The 23,641-nt window shown below is 35.0% G+C and overlaps 1 protein-coding gene across 1 annotated transcript in view; it reads left to right on the top strand.

Moving 5' to 3' along the window:
- Positions 1-23,641, top strand: part of IL1RAPL1 (interleukin 1 receptor accessory protein like 1) — a 687,113-nt gene that overhangs the window by 101,615 nt on the left and 561,857 nt on the right. The window contains exons 3-4 of the mRNA XM_052662751.1: positions 1,289-1,475; positions 5,839-5,992. Coding sequence (XP_052518711.1) covers positions 1,289-1,475; positions 5,839-5,992 — 341 coding nt within the window. The remainder of the gene's footprint in view (positions 1-1,288; positions 1,476-5,838; positions 5,993-23,641) is intronic.

The raw sequence follows: 23,641 nt of genomic DNA, 5'->3' as shown, positions 1-23,641 counted from the left end.
TCTTTTAGCCACCACCATTCTGGATGCCTTTTTCCTATTCTAACTACCTAACAAAATGAAAGTATAAAGTTCCTTGTAGATAAAGCAGGAAAAAGTGTGATTATACTAAAATATAAAGTGTATGTCTTTAAAACATTTTTTCTGAAAAACTTAGGGTGATAGATGAGTAAAAACAAACTTACAAACAGTATGTGTTAGTTTCTTTTTATCATGAGGGTATGCAACCATATCTCATGCAGTGTGAATTATTTCCCTAATGACCAATGAATGCCTGACTCCCTGGTGGCTCAGCAGTAAAGAACCCAACTGCAAAGCAGGAGACTTGGGTTCTATCCCTGGGTGGGGAAGATCCCCTGGAGAAGGAAATGGCATCCCACTCCAGTATTCTTGCCTGGAAAATCCCATGGACAGAGGAGCCTGGTGGCCTACAGTCCATAGGGTCTCAAAAGAGTTGGACATGACTGAGTGACTAACAACAACAATTTTTATTGGAATATAGTTGATTTACAATGTTGTGTTAGTTCCTGCCGTACAGCAAAGTGAATCAGTTATACATATACATATATCCACTCTTTTTTAGATCCTTTTCCCATAAAGATCAGTACAGGGTGTTGAGTAGAGTTCCTTGTGCTATATGGTAAGTCCTTATTAGTTATCTATTTTATATATAATAGTGTGGATATATTAATCCCAATCTCCCAATTTATCCCCCTTTGGTAACCATAAGCTTGTTTTCTATAGCCGTGACTCTATTTCTGTTTTGTAAATAAGTTAATTTTTACTATTCTTTTCTAGATTACACATATAAGCAATACCATATGGTATTTGTCTTTCTTTGTCTGACTTACTTTACCCAGTAGGATAATCTCTAGGTTCATCCATGTCACTGCAAATGGTATTATTTCCTTTGTATTTATGGCTGAGTATGAGTTTACTGATTTTAGCATAATTATACCCAAACTTGATTTCTTTCTTGACCTAAATATTTTTTATTACTTTTATTTTTCTAGATAACAAAAATCTCTATTGAACATTTTTTCAAATCAAACCTGTATATATTATAAAACTTTCTTCCCAGCATATGAAAAATATATAAATGGTTTAACAGAACCAAGCATTGTTTAGCTGACAGATAAGAGCCCTGTGGAATAAGCCATGATACCATACATTAATTAATCAATAGAGTTTTTATCCTTGTTTCCCTTTTTGACTGAAGTAAATGCACTCCCTTGGCATCGGTTGCTATTTGTTCACACCAGGCCACCATATTTATTCTGCTTTGTTACAGAAACTCCACTTACTGTATGAAAGTATCCATCTCACTGACAGTAGGCGAAAATGACACTGGACTCTGCTACAATTCCAAGATGAAGTACTTTGATAAAGCTGAACTTAGCAAAAGCAAGGAAATTGCCTGCCGTGACATAGAAGACTTTTTGCTACCAAGCAGAGAACCTGAAATCCTGTGGTATAAGGTATGGACTATGAATGATTTTATTGCTCATAAATAGATTCATGTGTATCTTATAGGGCAAGTTGGATAAAAAAAAATTTAATGGGTGTTCTGTAGTTCAGTTCTGCCTGTATAAAATACTACAGCAAATTGTGCTCGTCATTGTAAGTTTTTAAACCAGTGACTTTGAAAATCCTAGTCAATATTTATATGGTAGTTCACTGTAGTAAGCTATTGTGTGAATGTTTAATTTATGCTGATAATCATTTCAATTATATTATAATCTGTGTTGATAATTTCAAGAACTGAAATATGTCAAGCATTCATTTTAAAGCACTCATATAAGCAGTCTAAAATATCCCCAAACAGCAGAGAAAGGATTGACTTGCTTCTGTGATAAAATTGTATACCAGTTTTATTGAAATATTCTGTTTAATGGAGGTACCTTTGTGCATAATCTAATCCTTTTCATATAAAAGTATACATATTTTTGAAAACCTGATGAAAATGTATAACATTATAAAAATAGTGTTAGATTAACTTTTTTTTTTCAAAAACCAAAAGAAAATTTAGCCTTAAACAGAATAAGCAGACAATGTTCTTCCTGTCACATCATTGAGTGAACTTCAGGGTTTGAACATATTCTTTAACTAATTTATATCATAAAAGATAATTTTGTTATTGAACATACTCAAGAAAATACAGTATACAGGCTGTGAACATTTGTCTGGAATATTTTATCCATGGTTTAAAGATTCCTAGTATAAACTTTCTTTTGTCCAACTATCTAGAAATAGGAATGTAGGAAGCTGGATCTTTTACTAACTAGATTCATAAATATCAGTATACAGAATGTGAGTCCTCAGGACTGATAGCTTTTGAATTCCAAACTTGTTAGAAATGAAACAGGAAATACATCTTTCAGCTCAGTTCAGTTCAGTTGCTCAGTCGTGTCTAATTCTTTGCAACCCCATGAACCACAGCATGCCAGGCCTCCCTATCCATCACCAACTCCCGGAGCTTACCCAAACTCATGTCCATTCAGTCAGTGATGCCATCCAACCATCTCATCCTCTGTCGTCCCCTTTTCCTCCCCTTAATCTTTCCCAGCAACAGGGTGTTTTCTTTCTTTCTTTTTTTTTTTTGGTGGTCACCTTTTTATTGATTTCTTTTTTAAATTTTTATTTTTACTTTATTTTACTTTACAATACTGTATTGGTTTTGCCATACATTGACATGAATCCACCACGGGTGTACATGTGTTCCCAAACGTGAACCCCCCTCCCACCTCCCTCCCCATAACATCTCTCTGGGTCATCACCGTGCACCAGCCCCAAGCATGCTGTATCCTGCATTGGACATAGACTGGCGATTCGATTCTTACATGATAGTATACATGTTTCAATGCCATTCTCCCAAATCATCCCACCCTCTCCTTCTCCCTCTGAGTCCAAAAGTCTGTTATATACATCTGTGTCTTTTTTGATGTTGGTCTTTTCAAATGAGTCAGCTCTTCTCATCAGGTGGCCAAAGTATTGGAATTTCAGCTTCAATATCAGTCCTTCCAATGAAGACCCAGAACTGATCTCCTTTAGGATGGACTGGTTGCATCTCCTTGTAGCCCAAGAGACTCTCAGGAGTCTTCTCCAACACCACAGATCAAAAGCATCAATTCTTCAGCGCTCAGCTGTCTTTATAGTCCAACTCTCACATCCATACATGACCAAAGGAAAAACCATAGCCTTGACTAGACGGACCTTTGTTGACAAAGTAATGTCTCTGCTTTATAATATGCTGTCTAGGTTGGTCATAACTTTCCTTCCAGGGAGTAAGCGTCTTTTAATTTCATTGCTGCAATCACCATCTGCAGTGATTTTGGAGCCCCCCAAAATAAAGTCAGCCACTGTTTCCACTGTTTCCCCATCTATTTGCCATGAAGTGATGGGCCGGATGCCATGATCTTCATTTTCTGAATGTTGAGCTTTAAGCCAACTTTTTCACTCTCCTCTTTCACTTTCATCAAGAGGCTCTTCAGTTCCTCTTTGCTTTCTGCCACAAGGGTGGTGTCATCTGCATATCTGAGGTTACTGATATTTCTCCTGGCAATCTTGATTCCAGCTTGTGCTTCTTCCAGCCCAGCATTTCTCATGATGTACTCTGCATATAAGTTAAATAAGCAGGGTGACAATATACAGCCTTGATGTACTCCTTTTCCTATTTGGAACCAGTCTGTTGTTCCATGTCCAGTTTTAACTGTTGCTTCCTGACCTGCATACAGATTTCTCAAGAGGCAGGTCAGGTGGTCTGTTATGCCCATCTCTTGAAGAATTTTCCACAGTTTCTTGTGATCCACACAGTCAAAGGCGTTGGCATAGTCAATAAAGCAGAAATAGATGTTTTTTGGAACTCTTGCTTTTTTGATGTTGGCAATTTGATCTCTTGTTCCTCTGCCTTTTCTAAAGCCAGCTTGAACATCTGGAAGTTCACAGTTCACATATTGCTGAAGCCTGGCTTGGAGAATTTTGAGCATTACTTTACTAGCATGTGAGATGAATGCAATTGTGTAGTAGTTTGAGCATTCTTTGGCATTGCTTTTCTTTGGGATTTGAATGAAAACTGATACATCTTTAGTAATCTTTAAAGGATTTTTCCAATATTAGCAATCCCCTTCTCCAAATGACTTACTTTCATTCTTGATTATAAACAATGGAGGATTTAGAACATCAAGGGAACTGTTGAAATAGTTGTTTACTTTTCCCTGGATTTCTGTCTTGGACAATGTTAAATACCCTTAAAATTAGCCCCATTATTTCTGTTCCTGTTTTATATGAGCTTTGTATTTTGTGTCTTAATTATATGAATATTTCTAATCCTTATTTTCTAAAGTTTGCTTGCTTTCCGTTGGAAGATTCTAAGCAAGCCCTGATGATTTCCTCAAAAAAGAAGGGATATTAGGAGAGTTTGACCCGGGGTCTTCAATTACAAGTATTTTTCATGTGTACATTCAATTCCTAGATATGCAGTTTCTTTGTTGTTTGCTAAGATGTTCATCCTGGAGCAGGAAATAGCAATCCACTCCAGTAGTCTTGCCTGGAAAATTCCATGGGCAGAAGAGCCTAGCAGGCTACAGTTGATGGGGTTGCAAAGAGTCGAGCACGACTGAGTACACACTTGCCCGCACAAGAAGTTGATCTTAAGAGTTACACACTTTTTCTCATTTTTTGCAAATAGTACCTCAGAATTTGCTGAAATATTAGAGACTACACACATGTGCACACACACACTCCCCACACAGAGTCTTACACTCAATTTTTTAAATGACTAGCCTCATATTGGTCTTTTAGTCATGTTTCCACCATCTCCCCAATCATTGTGACCTTAAGCTAGATAGACCATAACTAGTGAAGTGATGGGTGAAGATGCAGTATATCTGGAATTTAAAAAGTCTTCAGATTATTTTTCCACAGTCAATAGAACATATATGGCAAACATTTAGTGTATAATTCATGCAACCATAAGCATTTATATAACTAATATGAAGATATTAAATGTGTAGTTTGCACTGAAATAGCCAGATAATTGTGCCCCAATTACACACAGGTATTGAGATACATACTCAAAATAATGATCTGTATAAATTTGATTTGCCAATAAATTTTTAAAAAGATATGACTTCTGGATAATGTTAAAAGGTTTAAAGCTATTTTATCCTTATTCCATTGATTTTTAATCTGGCTAGAGAAAATGAACTTCTGTTTCTCAAAAACAGAAATCTCCTGAGTCAACATCATTATAGTCCAAAACTTAAAGCAGAGACCATAATTTGGTATTAACAATGAAAATTGGTATTATGGAACTATCAAGATCTTGCATAAAAATGATGGCCATTTCTTCCAGGGATTGCAGAATATATATGCTATGAAAAATCAAATTATTTCTATATGTGATATTAAAAGATTTAAAATATTGAATTAAAGCATTTTTCTCCATAGTTAGCTTCTTTTACTTTCCACTAAAACATTCATTTTATATTTTATGTTATTAGTATCAAGGTATAAAAATCAAACATAAAATATTTTCTTCTAAAAGTGATGTCAAAAGTAATCTTAGTAAATGTTCCTTTTATTATATCTAATAAATCAACACATATCTATCTGATTTAGAGACACTAATCTTATGCATTAATAAAGTGAATCTTGAGTACTTTTTTCCAAATTGAGAACCTATTTCCTGGAGATATGGGAAAGGTTCGAAAATCTTTAGCATTAATTCCAAACTCTTCAGCATTTTTAAAATATAACTTTAGAAGTTTTAATTTAGTCATTTTAAATATTTTATTTTTAAGTCATTGTATGTACTATAAAAATTTTATATTCTTCATGTAGGAATGTAGGACAAAAACATGGAGGCCAAGTATAGTATTCAAAAGAGATACCTTGCTTATAAGAGAAGTCAGAGAAGATGACATTGGAAATTATACATGTGAGTTAAAATATGGAGGCTTTGTTGTGAGAAGAACTACTGAACTAACTGTTACAGGTAAGCTCAGTCTTCAATATTTCACTTGCAAGTAATGAAACTAACATTTTAAATTTCACTTTTGTGCTTCATATTGATTTTTTCAAATCTTTGCAGTGAAAGAACCACTTAACCAAATGCTAAGTGTATTCCTATAGGTGAAATTTATTCCTTCTTGTTTTCAAATCATATTGCCCTGAAATGCATTTGAAAGGTTAAAGAAAATAGGCTTAGGGGATTATAGAAATGTTAGCTTTTGAAAGTGCTTGAAATAGTGAGTATACAATTTCAGACAATTATGCTTATATTTTGTAGTGGTGTCATTTTTGGAAACATTTCCTAGAGTGTTGAAATGGAATATATGAAATTTACCTTGATCTTCCTGTCTTGTTCCAAATTAGAAAAATTACTTTTTTATTCATGTATCACTCTGTGAACTTGACACATGTTCTCATGAATTTGAATATAACAAAATATCACGTGCAATGTTTGAATAATTATGTGACATGCATTGCATGGTCTCATTCCTGTATCTGGTTACTAAGGTAGAAGGGCATGAGAGCAAGATTCAGGACAGTCTGTAATTACAGACCTACAACTCACTAGTCATGTGAATAGTTTAATCACTATAACCTTCAGAATATCAGTTTCCTCATGTACAAAATGGCGATGATAAAGTTTGCCTTGTTTATTTCATAGGATTTTTGCAAGAATTGAATGAGATAAGCTAATATGTATGAAATCAATTAGCAAGATACAGAATTACATACAAATATTCATCATTTTTGTCATTTTAAGTGATATATTCTTAAATAATGTATTCATCCCTCATTTTATGTTCTTGTGTGCTTCTCTCAAAGTGGTTCCAACAGATAAAGTGGGGGGGATTAAAATCAATGATTCAGTCAGTTAAAAATTTATTATTCTCATCTTATTAAGAGAGATTCTTAATAAGTGATATCTCTGCTTTTTATTATTCTGTCTAGGTTTGTCATGGCTTTCCTTCCAAAGAGCAAGCGTCTTTTTTATTTCATGGCAGCAGTCACCATCCACAGAGATTTTGTAGCCCAAGAGAATAATATCTGTCATTGCTTCCAGCTTTCCCCCTTCTGTTTACCCTGAAGTAATGGGATCGGATGCCATGATTGTAGTTTTTTGAATGTTGAGTTTTAACCCAACTTTTTTGCTCTCCTCTTTCATCTTCATCAAGAGGCTCTTTAGTTCCTCTTTGCTTTCTGCTGTTTAGAGTGGAATCATCTGCATATCTGTGGCTGTCAGTATTTCCCCCAGCAATCTTGATGCCAGCTTTTGATTCATCCAGCCCAGCATTTCTCATGATGTACTCTGCATATAAGTTAAATAAGCAGAGTGATGATATACAGCCTTGACCTACTCCTTTCCCAGTTTGGAACCAGTCTGTTGTTCCATATCTGGTTCTAACTGTTGCTTCTTGACCTGCATACAGGTTTCTCAGGAGGCAGGTAAGGTGGTCTAGTATTCCCATCTCTTTAAGAATTTTCCAGTTTGTTGTGATCCACAGTCAAAGGCTTTGACATAGTCAATGAAGCAGAAGTGAATGTTTTTATGGAATTCCCTTGATTTCTCTGTGATCCAACACATGTTGGCAATCTTGCTGTATGGTTCCTGTGCCTTTTCTGCACCCAAATGTACGTCTGGAAGTTCTTGGTTCACGTACTGCTGAAGAATTTTGAGCATTACTTTGCTAGCCTGTGAAATGAGTGCAAATGTGAAATAGTTCGAACATTCTTTGGTATTGCCCATCTTTGGGATTGAAATGAAAACTGACCTTTTCTAGTCCTGTAGCCACTGCTGAGTTTTCCAAATTTGCTGGCATACTGAATGCAGCACTTTCACTGCATCATCTTTTAGGATTTGAAATCACTCAACTGGAATTCTGTCACCTCCACTAGCTTTGTTTGTAGTGATGCTTCCTAAGGCCCACTTGACTTCACATTCCAGGATGTCTGGCTCTAGGTGAGTGACACACCATCATGGTTGTCTGGGTCATTAAGGCCTTTTTTGTATAGTTCTGTGTTTTCTTGCCACCTCTTCTTAATCTCTTCTGCTTCTGTTAGGTCCTTGTCATTTCTGTCCTTTATCATGTCTATCCTTGCATAAAATATTCCCTTGACATCTCCAATTTTCTTGAAGAGATCTTTAGTCTCTCATTCTATTGTTTTCCTCTGTTTCTTTGCATTGTTTACTTAAGAATGTTTTCTTATCTTTCCTTGCTATTCTCTGGTACTCTGCATTCATTGGGGTATACCTTTCCCTTTCTCCCTTACCTTTCACTTCTTTCTTCTCTCAGTTATTTTTAAAGGATCCTCAGACAACCTCTTTGCCTTTTTGCATTTTTTTTTCTTTAGGATAGTTTTGGTCATTGCCTCCTGTACAGTTATGATACTCCATCCATAGTTTTTCAGACATTCTGTCTACCAGATCTAATGCCTTGAATCTATTAATTACCTCCGCTATATAATCATAAGGGATTTGATTTAGGTCATACCTGAATAGCATAGTGGTTTCCTTACTTTCTTCAGTTTAAGCCTGAATTTTGCAATAAGAAGTTCGTGATCTAAGCCACAGTTGGCTCCAGGTCTTGTTTCTCCTGACTATATAGTGCTTCTCCTTCTTCGGCTCCAAAGAATATAAACAATCTGATTTCAGTATTGACTGTCTGGTGATATACATGTATAGAGTCATCTCTTGTGTTGTTGAAAGAGGGTGTTTGCTATGACCAGTGTGTTCTGTTGACAAAACCCTGCTAACCTTTGTCCTGCTTCATTTTATACTCCAAGGCCAAACTTGGCTGTTATTCCAGCTATCTCTTGACTTCCTACTTTTGCATTCCAGTCCCCTGTGATGAAAAGACATCTTGTTTTGGTCTTAGTTCTAGAAAGTCTTATAGTCTTCCTCAAACTGTTCAACTTCAGCTTCTTCAGCATTAGTGGTTGGGGCATATACTTGGATTACTGTGATATTGAATGGTTTGCCTTGGAAACGAACAGAGATCATTCTGTCATTTTTGAGATTGCATACAAAAAATGCATTTCGTACTCTTTTGTTGACTATGAGGGCTACTCCATTTCTTCTGAAGGATTCTTGCCCCCAGTAGATTCAGATTTAAATCTGAATTAAATTTGCCCATTCCCTATCCATTTTAGTTCACTGATTCCTAAGATTTTGATGCTCACTCTTGCCATCTCCTGTTTGACCGCATCCAATTTACCTTCATTCATGGACCTAACTTTCCAGGTTCCTGTGCAGTATCATTCTTAACAGCATCAAACTTCCTGTATATGACAAGTATTTTGTGACAGTCACATTCATCTTATTATAATCTTTAAATCTTGAAATTTTGATTAGTTTGACTTATAAACAAAATTTGATATCATGAAATTCATTTGATGGCTGTAAGTATTCTGATTGAAAGGAAATTTAGTTAAATCAGATACTCTTTGGTGATGCCTTTGAGAAATATTAGACCTAGAAGATAACTGACAGTAGCAATACATGCAGCAGCAGCAGCAGCAGCAGCAATACATGTTATGTTTAAATAGTAACCACACATGTAATCATGTAGTATGTACCTATGATGTACACACGTATGATTTGCACTCACTTGGTTTTCAGTTTTGTTGTGTTAATAGGCTTTTGTATAGAAAATTAATATTTACCCTTTTATCCCTTTACCTCCCTATTTAATGAAACAGTGAAGAATACAACTGTCTATACTTGGATTTTCTCTACAATAAATATTGAATATATTATTTTTCTTTTTTGCTCTTAATGTATACTGAAGTAGCTTTTCAAGGAGTAAGTACTGAGACAAAGAAATGTAAAAGTATAATGAAAAATACCTATTCTGAAAAGAGAATAGAATGACTTTCTAGTCTTTATTCTTTGGGATGTAGAACTAATCTTCAGTAAACACATCTTTCCCCTTTCTAGAAACACTCAGTTACTAAAACACTGTCTAGTAAGAGGAGACTGGGAACAGTCTCCTAGAGATTGGAAACTGGGTCCCAATGAGTAAAATGATATACATGAGTCTATTTAGTACAATTAATAATAGAATTGTTTTCTCCTAAATGCTAACCAGGGCTATTATATTTTTGTGCATTCATTTTGCCAAAATAGCTCCTTTATGGAAAAAGGAGGAATAATTATTTCTTGATATCCAAGAGAAAGTTAGTTAATATTTCAATGAAAATTTCCATCCAACTGATTATTATCATTACCTCTAACTTAAGTAGATCTACATGTGAAATTGATTTGGGAAAATATAATATAAAGCAAAATTAAATTGTATATGAAATTTTAGTTGAATCTTAGAACTACATATTCCAGAATCAAAATAATATGTATTAAAATACAGTTTAGAGTTTAACAAGAAGTCTATTGATAGGATATACTTATGCATGACATTACTTCAAATAGTACTACTCTATAGCCCATTTAGGATTCCCTGGTGGCTCAGTGGTAAAGAATCTGCCTGCAATGCAGGAGACTCAGGTTCAATCCCTGGGTCAGGAAGATCCCCTGAAGAAGGGCATGGCTACCCACTCCAGTATTCTTGCCTGGAGAATTCCATGGACAGAAGAGCCTGGTGGGCTACAGTCTGTGGGTTGCAAGGAGTTGTACACAACTGAGCAACTGTCACTTTTCAATTTATAGCTCATTTACTTTGCCTGTGGCCAAATTGAAGAGTAATTCTTAGAACCCAAGTTAAACTCTTAATATAGTAACAAAGGTGAGCATTTCTCTGCATGATAATTAATCACTATTTTGTATCTTGGTGTTATGTACATCATGACCATATTTTAGTTAATGTAAATCTTACACAAAGCATGGTATCATTTAATTTTAGTGAATCTGCCTTAGATGATAACATGTATTTTGAAGTGTGTTAGAATGTTTCTTTAAAATAAAACAAAGGAGTCCTATATGTAAAGAGAAAAGGAAACATGGGGATAAGTAAAGTGACATTGTACAGGTCATATTATAAGCTTTTATGGGAGCTTTTTTTAATTGAAAGTATATAGGTCTACTAACTAAAGTAGAGGTTTAGGAAAACAGATCACAGTGAAAGAAATGACAAACCTACTTGACACTTTTGGTATACTTTAAACATTTTTGAAAAATTAAATATAATATGTTTTAGCATCATCTGTAGCCTCCACCTTCTTCTCTATGCCTCAGCCACACTATTTCACTGTTCTCCAGATATCTTCCTTCTGAATCCTTCCTCCTGGAGTGCTGCTCTGGAAAGCTTTTTCTTTCACGGTGTTACAGAGCTGACTCCTACTCTTTCTTTGAGGCACAGCTAAAACATTCCCTCTGTTCGGAGGTGTATAATTCTTCATGACTCCACAGCATTTTTAGAATCGCTATTGCAGCTCTTACCACATTGCATTAAAACTATTTGTTGACACTCCTCGATTTTCACAAGAACATGAGTGTTTCAGAGCCAAGGGCAATGTCTCTTGTTTCCTACATGTTTTACTTTAGAATAGTTTTACATTTACAAAATAATAAAAACAGGGAGAGATCCCATACACCACACACCCAGCTTTCTCCTCTGTTAACATCTAACAGAAGTATGGCACACTTGTTACAATGGATGAATTAATGCTGCTGTGTGATTACTAAGTCTATATTTTATTCAGATTTCCTTGATTTTTACCTAATGTCCTTTTTCTGTCCCAGCATCCCATTTAGGATAGCACATCGCTTTTAGCTGTTTTGTCTCCTTAGGTTCTTTTTAGCTGTTACTATTTCTGACTTTTCTTGTTTTTATAATCTTGATCATTTTAATGAGCACTTATTTTATAAAATGCCCTTCAATTGTGATCTGTTTGACTTTTTATGTTTAAATTTGAGTTATATATTCCTGGAAGACCACAAATGTAAAATCACAACCTATGGTACTGTCAACATGACATCATTGTTGATGTTGACATTCATTGATGTTGATGTTGACATTGGTAGTGTTAGTCACTTGTTGCTCAGACTTTGCCACTGTAGACTTACTCTTTTTTCTCTGCTTTCACTACTCTACCCTTTGGAAGGCAGTAGCTATCTGTAGTCTACACTTAAGGAGTTATGCAACTACCTCTTTGAAGTCAGAGTATATACTTCTATTTGAAATTCTTCATGAGGCATATATCTATTTTCTGACATTTATCTACTTATTCCATCATTTTCTATATCAGTGTGGACTCATGGATGTTTCTTTTATACTTTGGTTTGTATCCACCATCACCATTGTTGCTCAAATCATTCCAACTTTGGCCCTTTGGAGCTCTTTTAGTTGTGTATGTGTGTGTGTGTGTACACATTTGTGCACTTGTGTGTGTTTGAGTATTTCTTTATTTTCGAATTCTACAAGATGCTCCAGGATCATCCTGGGCATTTCATGCCCCAGTCCCACAATCAACAATTTCTCCCAAAGAGCCCTTTTTCTTTTTCTTAGAGAATGGTATGAGAAACTAAGATCTGAGCAGTGGGAGTACTCTTTGCTAAAGAAGTATAGTTGCTTTTAAGACCTCTCAATTGATAGAGCAAGGACATAGGTGTATACTAACCCAGACATAAACACGTACCTAGAAATATTTCTATATGTAACCATCCATATCTATATTGAACTAAATATGAGTTCATACTTATGTCGCTAATCCATTACCATAGAGATCATTCTAGCCTCTTCTTTTGGCTTATCTGTAACCTCCCTGTCCAATAGTGAGAAGCCTGGTTACCACCAACTGCTATCTATTTACTTGTTTACTTACAATATAGGTGTGTAATGGGTTTAAACTGGTTGACCTGTATTCCTGTGAGGAACAACTTTATAGCTTCAAGTGCATTGCCTATTTGCAGTTCCTTTTCACTTTAGCCTTATGGACTCCACTCATTTCCCAAGTTACTTAGGTCAGCACCTTTCCCTCCCATCCCCTTCAGTGAGCTTATAATAGAGTTAGATTGTTTTATCACATTCTGCATTCCATCCTTGGATATTCCATTCTCCTAAATAATGTCTTTAAAATTTTACAAACATTAAAGTTTGTAGGGAAGGAAGAAGAATTCTCTGTTTACTCTTCAGAGTTCTTGGGTGAGGCCCTCTATAATAAAAGGCAGGTTAACAAGAGAAAAACAAACATGTTTATTAAAATGTACGTGTACCTGAAAGATACCTGGGAAACTTATTACCTTGCCAAGATGGCCAAAGCCACCCCCTTAAATATCATCTTCGGCTAAAGACAAAAGAAAGGCTTTTCAATTCGAAGGGGAGAAAGGCCAATTATGGGAGGTTTACCAGGAAAAGCACAGTAAACCAGGGTGAGTCTAAATCTAAATGCCTTCTCCATTGGTAAGAGTTGCTGAAGATTTAGTCATTTTTCTCTTCCTGGTATAGAGAAGTCACCCTTACATAAATGAAGATTTTCTTTATAAGTGTAAATTCCTCTTACGATAGAGTAACTCTTGCTTTCTTTTCAGAGCTTCTCCTGTTTCTATAGTTTCTCCAAAAAAAAAAAAAAAAAGCTCAAAATGATCTTTATTCTAAAGGGGCATATTCTGGGGTGGCACTTTCTGCTCCCCTTTATTCCCACCTTTGAGACTTCCCCATTAAGTTTTACAATCTAGAAGCTGAGTTGGTAGATGGCTTCATATCTCAATGAATGATTCTGAGTCCTAAGAATAGGTTATTTTCGTTAAAGAAATGTGTGTTATTTCAGGACACAGTTTTTCACATGAGCTCCCAAAGTTAAGCCTTTATGGTGCAAGCAATCAGGGGTTTATTAACAGGCGCTTCTATGCAGGAGACAGGTTCAGTGCCTGAGTCTCGATCCCCTGGAGCAAGAAACAGCAATCCATTCCAGTATTCTTGCCTGGAGAATCCCATGGACAGAGGAGCCTTGTGGGCTACAGTCCATAGGGTTGCAAAGAGTCACAGTTGAGTGACTGAGCACATAGACACATAGAAACATAAGGGGGGAAAAAGTTAATGATTCAAGCAGAATATAAGCCCAGTTTCTGAGTCATGAGGGTAGCTGGTTAAGAATATTTCTTGATATTAGGCTCTAAGAATCTTGTTTGTTTTAGTTATAAAATGTAACTAACAAAATTTACCATGTTAGCCATTTTTAGGTCTACATTTCACTGGCATTAAAGTGCATTAACATTGTGTGCAATGATCGCCACCATCATCCTCTAGAACTTTTTCATCTTTCCCAAACTGAAACTCTGTATCCTTTAAACAGTAACTCCATCCCTTCCTCCCATCAGTCCCTGGAAACCACCCCTCTATTTTCTGTGACCATAAATTAGACCATTTTAGGTACCTCAAATAAGTGGAATTATACAGTATTTGTCTTTTTGTGTATGTTTTATTTCACTTAGCATAGTGTCTTTAAGGTTCATTCATGATAGCTCATTTCTTTCTGTCACTGAGTAATATTCCATTGTGTGGCTGTACCATAGTTTTTCCATTCATGTTTTGAATGATGCGTCTTGGGTACTTTCAGTGTTTGAACATTATGAATAAAGCTACTATGTACATTATTGTGGAGGTTTTTCTGTTGATGGGAGTTTCAAATTAGTTTAAAAAATACCCAGGGATATAATTTCTAGAGTATATGGTAAGATTATATTCAGCTTTGTGAGAAATTGCCAAACTGTCTTCTAAAGTAGGTATACTATTTTGCATTTCCATCAACAATGAATGAAGAATCCTAGTGTTCTCCATCCATCTACCAATTTTGTTGCTTGGATTTTAGCATTCCAATAGTTCTGTAGTGGTATCTCACTGTGTTTTAATTGCCAATTCCCTAATTATAAATGATTTTGACCATCTTTTTATATGCTATTAGTGTTTTGTGTATCTTCTTTGATCTTCTGTCTGTTCAGATATATCGCTCCCTTTTCAAGTGGAATGTCTGCTTTTCCATTGCTCAGGTTTAAGAATTCTTTGTGTACTTTTGAATTCTTTGTATTCTTAAAGAATTTATGAATTCTTTGTAGCTCTTTTATCAGATGTGTGTTTTCTAAGTATTTTCTCCCAGCCTGTAGCTTTTCTTTTGATTTTCTTAACAATAACTTTCACAGAGCAGAGATTTAAGGATTTTATTTTAAAGTTCTTCTTTTTTTCCCTAAGACATAGACTTAATTCTATAAATTTCTTCTAAACATTGCTTTTGCTGCATCCCACAAATTTGGTAAGTTATGTTTTCATATAGTTCAAACATTTTTAAATTAATTTACTTTTTAATTGAAGGTTAATTGCTTTACAGAATTAAATGAATCAGCCTCAACATGAATCTGGAGAAGGAAATGGCAATCCACTCCAGTGCTCTTGCCTGGAAAATCCCATGGACAGAGGAGCCTGGTAGGCTACAGTCCATGGGGTCGCAAAGAGTCGGACATGGCTAAGTGAGTCCACTTTCTTTCAGTATGAATCAGCCAGAGGTATACATGTATATTTAAAATTTCTCTTGCAAAGTATTCTTTAACCAATGTGTTAGAAATGTGTTAATTTCTAGACATTTGGTGATTTTCCCAGCTGCTTTTTTCTTACTGATTTCTAGTTTATTTTCAGGATGGTCTGAGTACACACTTTGTGTGATTTCTATTTTTTAAGAATTGCTAAAGTGTATTTAATGACCCAGAATGTGATCTTTCATGGTGAATGTCCTATGAGAGCCTAAAAGAAATATATATTTTGCTGTTATTAGGTGGAGAATTCTACAAATGTCAATTAAATCAAGTTTACTTATTGTGTTGCTCAAATCAACTGTATCCTTACTGATTTTCTGCTTGCTGGATATTTCAATTAGTGAAAATAAAGTGTTGAAATCTTCAAAAATAGTAGTCAATTTTTCCATTTATCCTTTCAATTCTATATGTTTTTGCCTCATAACTTTGATGCTCCTGTTGTTAGGTGCTTAGAGTTATTATGTTTGGGTGTTATTAGATGCTTAGGTGTTTAGGGTTATTATGTCGCCTTAGAGAATTGATCTCTTTGTCATTATGTAATATCCCTCTTTATTCATATTTTCCTTGTTCTGAAGTCAGCTTTGTCTGAAATCAATATACCTAGCTTTCTTTTGATTAGTATTAGCATGGTATATCTTTCTTCATCCCTTCACTTTTAACTTTAAAAAAAATTTTTTTAAAGTGGGTTTCTTTTCTTTAAAAAAGTTAGATCTTAATTTTTTATCCACTTTGACTTTCATTATATTTTAACTGATGTAGTTAGACCACTTATAGTAATTACTGAGGGCCTTCCCTGGTGGTCCAGTGCTTAGGACTCTCTACTTCCACTGCAGTGGCTCAGATTCTATCCCTGGTCAGGAAACTAAGATCCTACAAGCTGTGCAGTGCAGCAAAAGTAGTAATAATAATTTTTTAAGTTTAAAAAAGTGATTATTGAATCGTTAGACTAGTATGTCTGTCAATGTTTTCATTTGATTGAACTTATTCTTTGTTTTCCTCTCTTCTGCTTTCTCTGGTTGTATAGTTCCACTTTACCTCTCCTTTCTTATTATAAATTTTACTTCTTTTTTAAAAAATTTGGTGTTTTCCCTGGATGTTTCAATACTTTTTTAAAATCAATCTCAGTTCTTCCCTCTCATCCCTTATGACATCACTGTCATTCATTTCATTTATCTGTATGTTGTAATTATCCAATAAATTATTTTCTTTAATTTTTACATTAAAAAATTTTTTTAGATTGTATTTATTTATTTTCAGACACAGTTTGTGAGATCCGAGCTCCCCAACCAGGGATCAAACCCACGTCCTCTTCAGTGTAAGCACAGAATCATCCAATAAATATTAATTACTACTTTAGACAAGTAGTTGTCTTTTGGATCAATTTATAATAAGATAAAGTATTTTATTTTACCCTCGTTTGCTTCTTCTCTAACACTCTTACCTTCTTTATGTTGATCCATGTTTCTGAATCACTTATATTGACATTTCTTCCAGTGAATTTCTGGTGGTGATAAATTCCCTGTTTTTGTTTGTTCAAGAATGCCTTTAGTTTTTACCAGTTTAAATGTTTCACTCCACTCTCTTCTTTCTTGTATGTTTTTTGACAAGAGTTTCACTCTGATTCTTACCCTTGTTCCTCTATAGATATCATTTTTCCTGCTTTTTCAAGATTTTCTATTTGTGGTTTTTCTGCAGTTTGAATATATCTAGATGTTGCGATTTTATTATTTATCCTACTTGGTGTTTTCTGAGCTTCAAGGGTTTTTTATTTGGTGTCTGTCATTAATTTTGGAAAGTCCTTTGCCATTATTATTTCCTTTAGTCTGTTTTTTCTTTCTTCTTGCTATACTTCTTCCTTCTCCTCCCTTTTGAAATTATCCCACAGTTCTTGTATGTTCTGTTTCATTTTTTTCATTCTTTGTTCTTTTTGCATTTTGGTTTATGAAATTTCTATTGTTCTGTCTTCAGGATAACTCAGTCTTTCTTTGGCTGTGTCCAGTATACTCATGGGCCCATCAAAGACAACCTTCATTTCTGTTACGGTGTTTTAATTCCTAGCATGTCCTTAAGATTCCTGCTGAGAATTTCAATTTCTGTGCTTAAATTATCCATCTGTTTTTGCATATTATCTTTTTTCCATTAGAACACTTATGGTATTAAACATAAATATTTTAAATTATCTGTTGGATAATGTCAGTATCTGTGTCATATCTAAGTTTGGTTCTGTTGGTTGCTGACAGGGTTTCTCCAACGTCTTCTCCAAATAAGCAGATCTCAGCTGTGACTCTGGATTCACCCGTTTTCCAAATTTTGGAGTGGTGGTTTGGCCTGAAACATCAGTCAGTTCTCTTAGAGGTCTAAGAAAAGCTTTTGGTTTTCAGGTTTTGCTTGTAGCAATGGGGATGGTGGCTTCTAAACCATTTTTACTCATGGAAGCTGAAACCAAAAGTAGGAGTGTTATTTCCATCTTGGGGTGAAAATCTAGCATGTCTGCCCTATAGTAGTCACTAAACAGATGTACATTCTTAAATATATCGATTGAGTATCTTGGACATATTCCACGTTGTCAGTTGCTTTTAAATTGTGTTTACAATTGAGCAAAATGATACCTTGCCACCCCAAAAGCGTAACAAATAGTGGAGGCATAACTCCCTCAATCTAGATCCCATACTCCACTTTCACTAACACTATGGGATAGTACCTCAACCTTTTTTATTACCTACATTATATTATTGCTTTGTAGTGAACTTTAAGTCAAATGACATCATATTCCATATATTAATTGTTTAGTGCTTACCTACGGTTGAACTTATAGGTACAAATATAGAACTGAATTTTCCTAGTAAGATTGCTTGATGTTCATTTTTAACATGTTTTCCAGTGTATCAAGTACTTTTTTCTATTCTAGATTCTTTATTCTACCAGAACAACTTCTCTTTCTGGACGTGTGTGAAGAGATTTTTGTCAGAAGATATCACTGTTTTGATTGAAATCATTGTTTAAAGTATTCTATGCAAGCAGTCCTATACAAAGCTGTGTAGCATTCTGTTACACTCCTCTTTTCTGTTTCTTCTTTCCCCATTAATGTATTATTCACCTCTCTTTAGGTACAGTTTTGTTTTGTTTTGTTTTGTTTTTAATACTACTAAGACAACCATGGGCTTCCCTGGTTGCTCACTGATAAAGAATCTGCCTGCCAGTACAAGAGATACAGGTTTGATCCCTGGATCGGGAAGATCCCCTGGAATAGGATCCCACTCCAGTATACTTGCCTGGGAAATCCCATGGAAAGAGGAACCTGGTCCTCTTCGCTACAGTCCATGGGGTCACAAAGAGTTGGACATGACTGAAGTGACTTAGCACACACGCAAAGAGGCAGAGTCCATTCCTCTTCCCCTTGAATCTGGACTGGCCTTGTGACTTATTTTGACTTATTTTGGCCAATGTATTGCAACATGTCAGTTCTTAGCCTAGGCCTCAAGAGACCTTGAGTATTCTTGCCTGAGAAATTCCATGGACAGAGGAGTCTGGTGGTCTATATTCCAGGGGGTTTCAAAAGAGTTGGACATGGCAGTGACTAAACAGCAAGAAATGCATGACCCAGCCCATATTTCTTCACTTGTTTCTTTGCACTTAACAGTCAAATATAAAACAATGTACATAAAATATAAATATGTAGTTACTTAGCATATTATCAAATGAACCCACCTAGGTGAAGAAATTGAACATTAAAGGCATCACAGAAGTTCTCTGCCTACCATTCTGAATATAAATTCCTTCTTCTCTGTTACTGATTATGTTAATACTATCAGGAATTTTATGTTATTTGCTTTCTTGTCTTTTTTTTTACGTTATGCTCACTGATAGTGTATACACAATAACTGGGCAATGTAACTAGCATTTTTGCCTGTTTTTAAAACTTATAAGTTTGAACCCACACATTGTGTATTCTGTTGTATCTGTTATGTATAGTGTATGCCACACATTGTGTATTCTATTGTGTCTGGCTTTTTCAGCTCCGGTATTTGCTTTAAAAATTCATTTATGTTATTCCACTTATCAGCAGTTTGTTTATTACTTTTATCCTATAGTATTCTATTATGTGGATAACTCACAGTTTGTTTTCAGACCATTTTAATTGTTTTGATTTTTTGCTAATGTGTATAATATTGCCATTAACCATCTTGCAAGCATACACACAAATACACATTTTTCTTTGTACATACAAGTAGAAATTTCTGGAGGATTTTTACCTAGGAGTGGATTTATTTATTCACAGTACATGTATTTTCAAATTAGATATTGTTTCAGCTGCTTTGGGTCATGGGCCTTACCCCAACCAAATGGACTGAGATGAAGAAGGGAGTAGTAATCCAAAGGAAATTTGAGGTACCAAGAGATAGTGAAAAATATTCTAGAGAATATAAACAACAGATGCTCATTACTTCTAAACATGATGATGTCTTGGAGATTATAAAATATGGTTTGATATTCACAAAATTATGTTATGGATTATTTAACAATTGTCTATACTTTATTTATTGCTAAATAACAATGTGAAAATTCAAGTTTGTATTGTTATACATTTTCATATCCTAGGGTTCCTTATACTAAACTCTAATTCACACTCAAACTATATCCTTAACCCTAGCCCTCTGCCAGATTATTTGTGGGAGTATGGATACAGGGAAAACATATCTGGAGGTGGTCTGTAAAAGACCAAGTAATTCCAAAATGATTTAGATGAACTTGGCTCTTCATACACTATGACCCATGTAGACAAAAATACAGACATTATTAGTTTATGGTACATGTTTTAGAATTTGTTTAGGTCTAAGAACAAAATACACTCTATATAAATTTTTCCAGAAGTAAAGATTAAATTATGTAATATTCCCTTTTATCTGTTAATACTTATTTTTCCTTCTGGTTGAAACATTTTTCTTTAGTTTTCAAAAGAAACCTTCAAAACAAAATAATAATATTTCCATCATAAAATTTTGAATGAATCAAACAAGTTGAAAGCCATTTAATTTCTAGGGCTAGATCATAAAGTTATGATAAGAAAGTGGATTGTGAAAATGTTATGTCAGGAAAAATTTTTTCTCAATACAATGTAAGAATCAGCAAGAATAGTAAGGAAGTGAGGAAAAGAAAATTGACTTGAAAAAAAACACAAAATGAGTGAGGTGATTGCTACAAGGATGTGATGATTTTAGTAGCATTTCTATACTTAGTATGACATTTTTAACAGAGTTAATGTAGCAATATATTTAAACTACATTCCAGTCAACCATAGGTTGAATTTATGTTCTCAAAAGGTACATCTTCCTCCTGTTTTTATGGATGAGGAAGCTGAGGCAAAGAAAGGTTAAGTGGCTTTATCAAGGTCACAAAGCATCATGGTGACAAATTTAGGAATAAAATTTAATTTCCTGAACTTCAGTTTATGATTTACTACACTGGATAATTAATAGTAGGGCATTGTACTTTTCATATGAGCTCTACTGATCACTATGAAAGATTTGTCTCTTAAGTTCAACTGGAACACATTTTACTATGAGACCTTTAATTCTTCTGCCACTGATGTAATTACATGGTGTATTTGTGGTCTAGCCTGGGGGTGTCATGATTACTTTTATTGTTTTTTCTATTTCTTTAAAAAATGGTGCCTTTCATCTCCCCTTTAAAAAACTATTTTTGTTGAAATATATCATAGACTCCAGTGTGCTTTGCTAACTCTAACTTAATAAGAATTGATGAAATTGATGCTAGGCACACATGTTTCCAGACTTTGTGTGTTTGGTAGTGTGCTAGAATTAATGCCAGTAACAACCATCATTTATATTATTTTTGATAAAATGGAGATATTACAGCCTTAGCTTAAATAAATGTCATATTTTACAACTGAAAGATCATGTGTATTAATTGAAACTTTTGATATCAAAGAGATTAAAGCTGATCAATATAGTGAAACTGAGTTTAATCATTTTGGCTGTCTAATCTTAATTTGGAGTTCAGTACCTAAAGTAAAAGATGTCTCTTATGAGTAATTTCTAATGATAACTCTCCTGACACCAAATACCTTAAATTATTGTTTAATCTTTCAATATATTGGGTTATCAAAAACATATTAATCAAGCCATGTTTGATTAATGTCATTTAATGTCAAGATGTGATAACTTTGAATTAAAAGCATGATGGTTTTACTCTTAGGCAAAAAAGTGTACATTTTAGACTATATCAATAGCAAAGTTGGGATGTGCCATTTCTAGCCATAGTGAAAACAAAGCATTATTCATTTAGATGATTTCCATCAATATAAGCAATGATAGTAAATTTTAGTAATGGCACTAGTTAATACTTACTGTTGGTTCTGTGCCAGGATCTGTTCTAAGTTCTTATTTTTAATGACTCATCTAATCCACGCAACCCTTTAAAACACCTTTCAAGTACTTGTTTAAAAGTACTTGGTTTTCTTCTGGATTTTGTAAATTGAACTTAAAAATAATTCACTTTTCATTGTCCACCTCGTATGATGCTTTGAATTTAAAAAGTAACAGATAGCCATTTTGAAAATGTGGTTGACTGGGTACCCTCCTTCCCTGTTTTGAAACACCTAGAAATGCTGTATAAAATAGAATAGATGGGCCTTTTAAATGATTAGCTGAGCTTGTAAGCAACTTTGTTGTTGTTATTGTTGTTGTTTTAATCTCAGGGGCCAAAAGTAAAGAAGGAATTAAAACCTAGAGCAAATCAGTGAGCCTTGGGGTTGGGGGTGGGGGTGGTGGAAGCAGATAAGTGTTGAGATTGTAATTATCAGCAACCAAGTGCTTTTGTTTTGTTAGTTACATTAGGACTTGGACTTGGACCCTCAAAGGGCAAGGAGTTAGAACGGAAGTTCTCATCTAAACCAAGGTTTCTAAATGGGTTGCCATGAAACTGAAAAGGAAAACAAATATGACCACTGGCACAGGAAAAAGACAGCCAGTTTACCTGTCCTGGTATTAGCTCTTCATTTATTTAAAAGAAGCAAAAAAAAAAAAAAACTGTATCCTATTAACCCATAGCCTTGTGTGTTTGGGCATTTGAGTTTATACCGCCTGCCTGGCCTGAAAGTCATTGATCAAAAAAATTTTACATAAAATGGTACCAGGCTGGTGCTATCCAAAACCAGTATAAAGCAGGGTATCTAGAGGGATAGAACCTCAACACATAGTACATAATATTCCCGTGGATGAAAAGCCATGAGGGTTGCAAGAAGAAAATGAACATGATTGGCCACAAAAAGTATCTGAGGACAAAATACAAAGTAGGCTAGGACCCCCATTTTATGAGATTTAAACATTCTGTTGATGACAAGACACAACACACTGAGTTGAGATAAAAGGCAAGAACTCTTTATTACTTACAGATCCAACTGAGAGAAGGCTGCTTGGCAGGAGCAAACAAGGTTGTACCGGGGATGGGATAATAGCAAGCTCCAGCTGTGGGGAGTAGCCGATGTATGACAGATGGAGTGGGGCTAGCTAGATTTTGAGAGCTCCCTGCCGATTGGCTGATTTGATTAATTTCACGAACTCAGGGACATCGGTGCTGTCCCTGGTCCTGACTGTGTGCCTTCCAGGGTGAGAGCCAAATAACGGAACTGCTTGAAGTATTAATACATTAATCAAATGTTTGAGAAGGGGAACTGACTGACCTCCATCCAGGGCCTCAAGTGGGCTTGGGTCAACACAGCCAAAACTGTATTATGCCCCTAAGAATGTTAGGTACTAAAATCCATAGACACAGGCTTTAAAATGCTTATGCTCAAAATGGTGAGTGATATCCCTTTTTAAAATTTATTTTTAATTGAAGGATAGTTGCTTTATAATATTGTGCTCGTTTCTGCTGTACAGCAACATGAATCAGCCGTAAGTATACACATATCCCTTCCCTCTTCCCATCCTCCCCCCACCCAGTTCATCCCAGAGCACCAAGCTGAGCTTCCTGTGCTATACGGCAGCTTCCCACTAGCTATTTTACACATTGGTAGCACATATATGTCAAGCTATGACAAGTGTTGTTTTAAAAATCTAAATGCATGCTGCTATTTTTGGTGCTGTGCAAACACATATAGCTTAAGAAGAGTACTTGCTCAGCTCTACTCCTAAC

This window comes from Budorcas taxicolor, chromosome X (genome assembly GCF_023091745.1).
Source record: "Budorcas taxicolor isolate Tak-1 chromosome X, Takin1.1, whole genome shotgun sequence".
NCBI classification, from domain to species: Eukaryota; Metazoa; Chordata; class Mammalia; order Artiodactyla; family Bovidae; genus Budorcas; species Budorcas taxicolor.
Note: the sequence above shows the minus strand (reverse complement) of the source record. Positions and strands in the feature narration are given on the sequence as shown.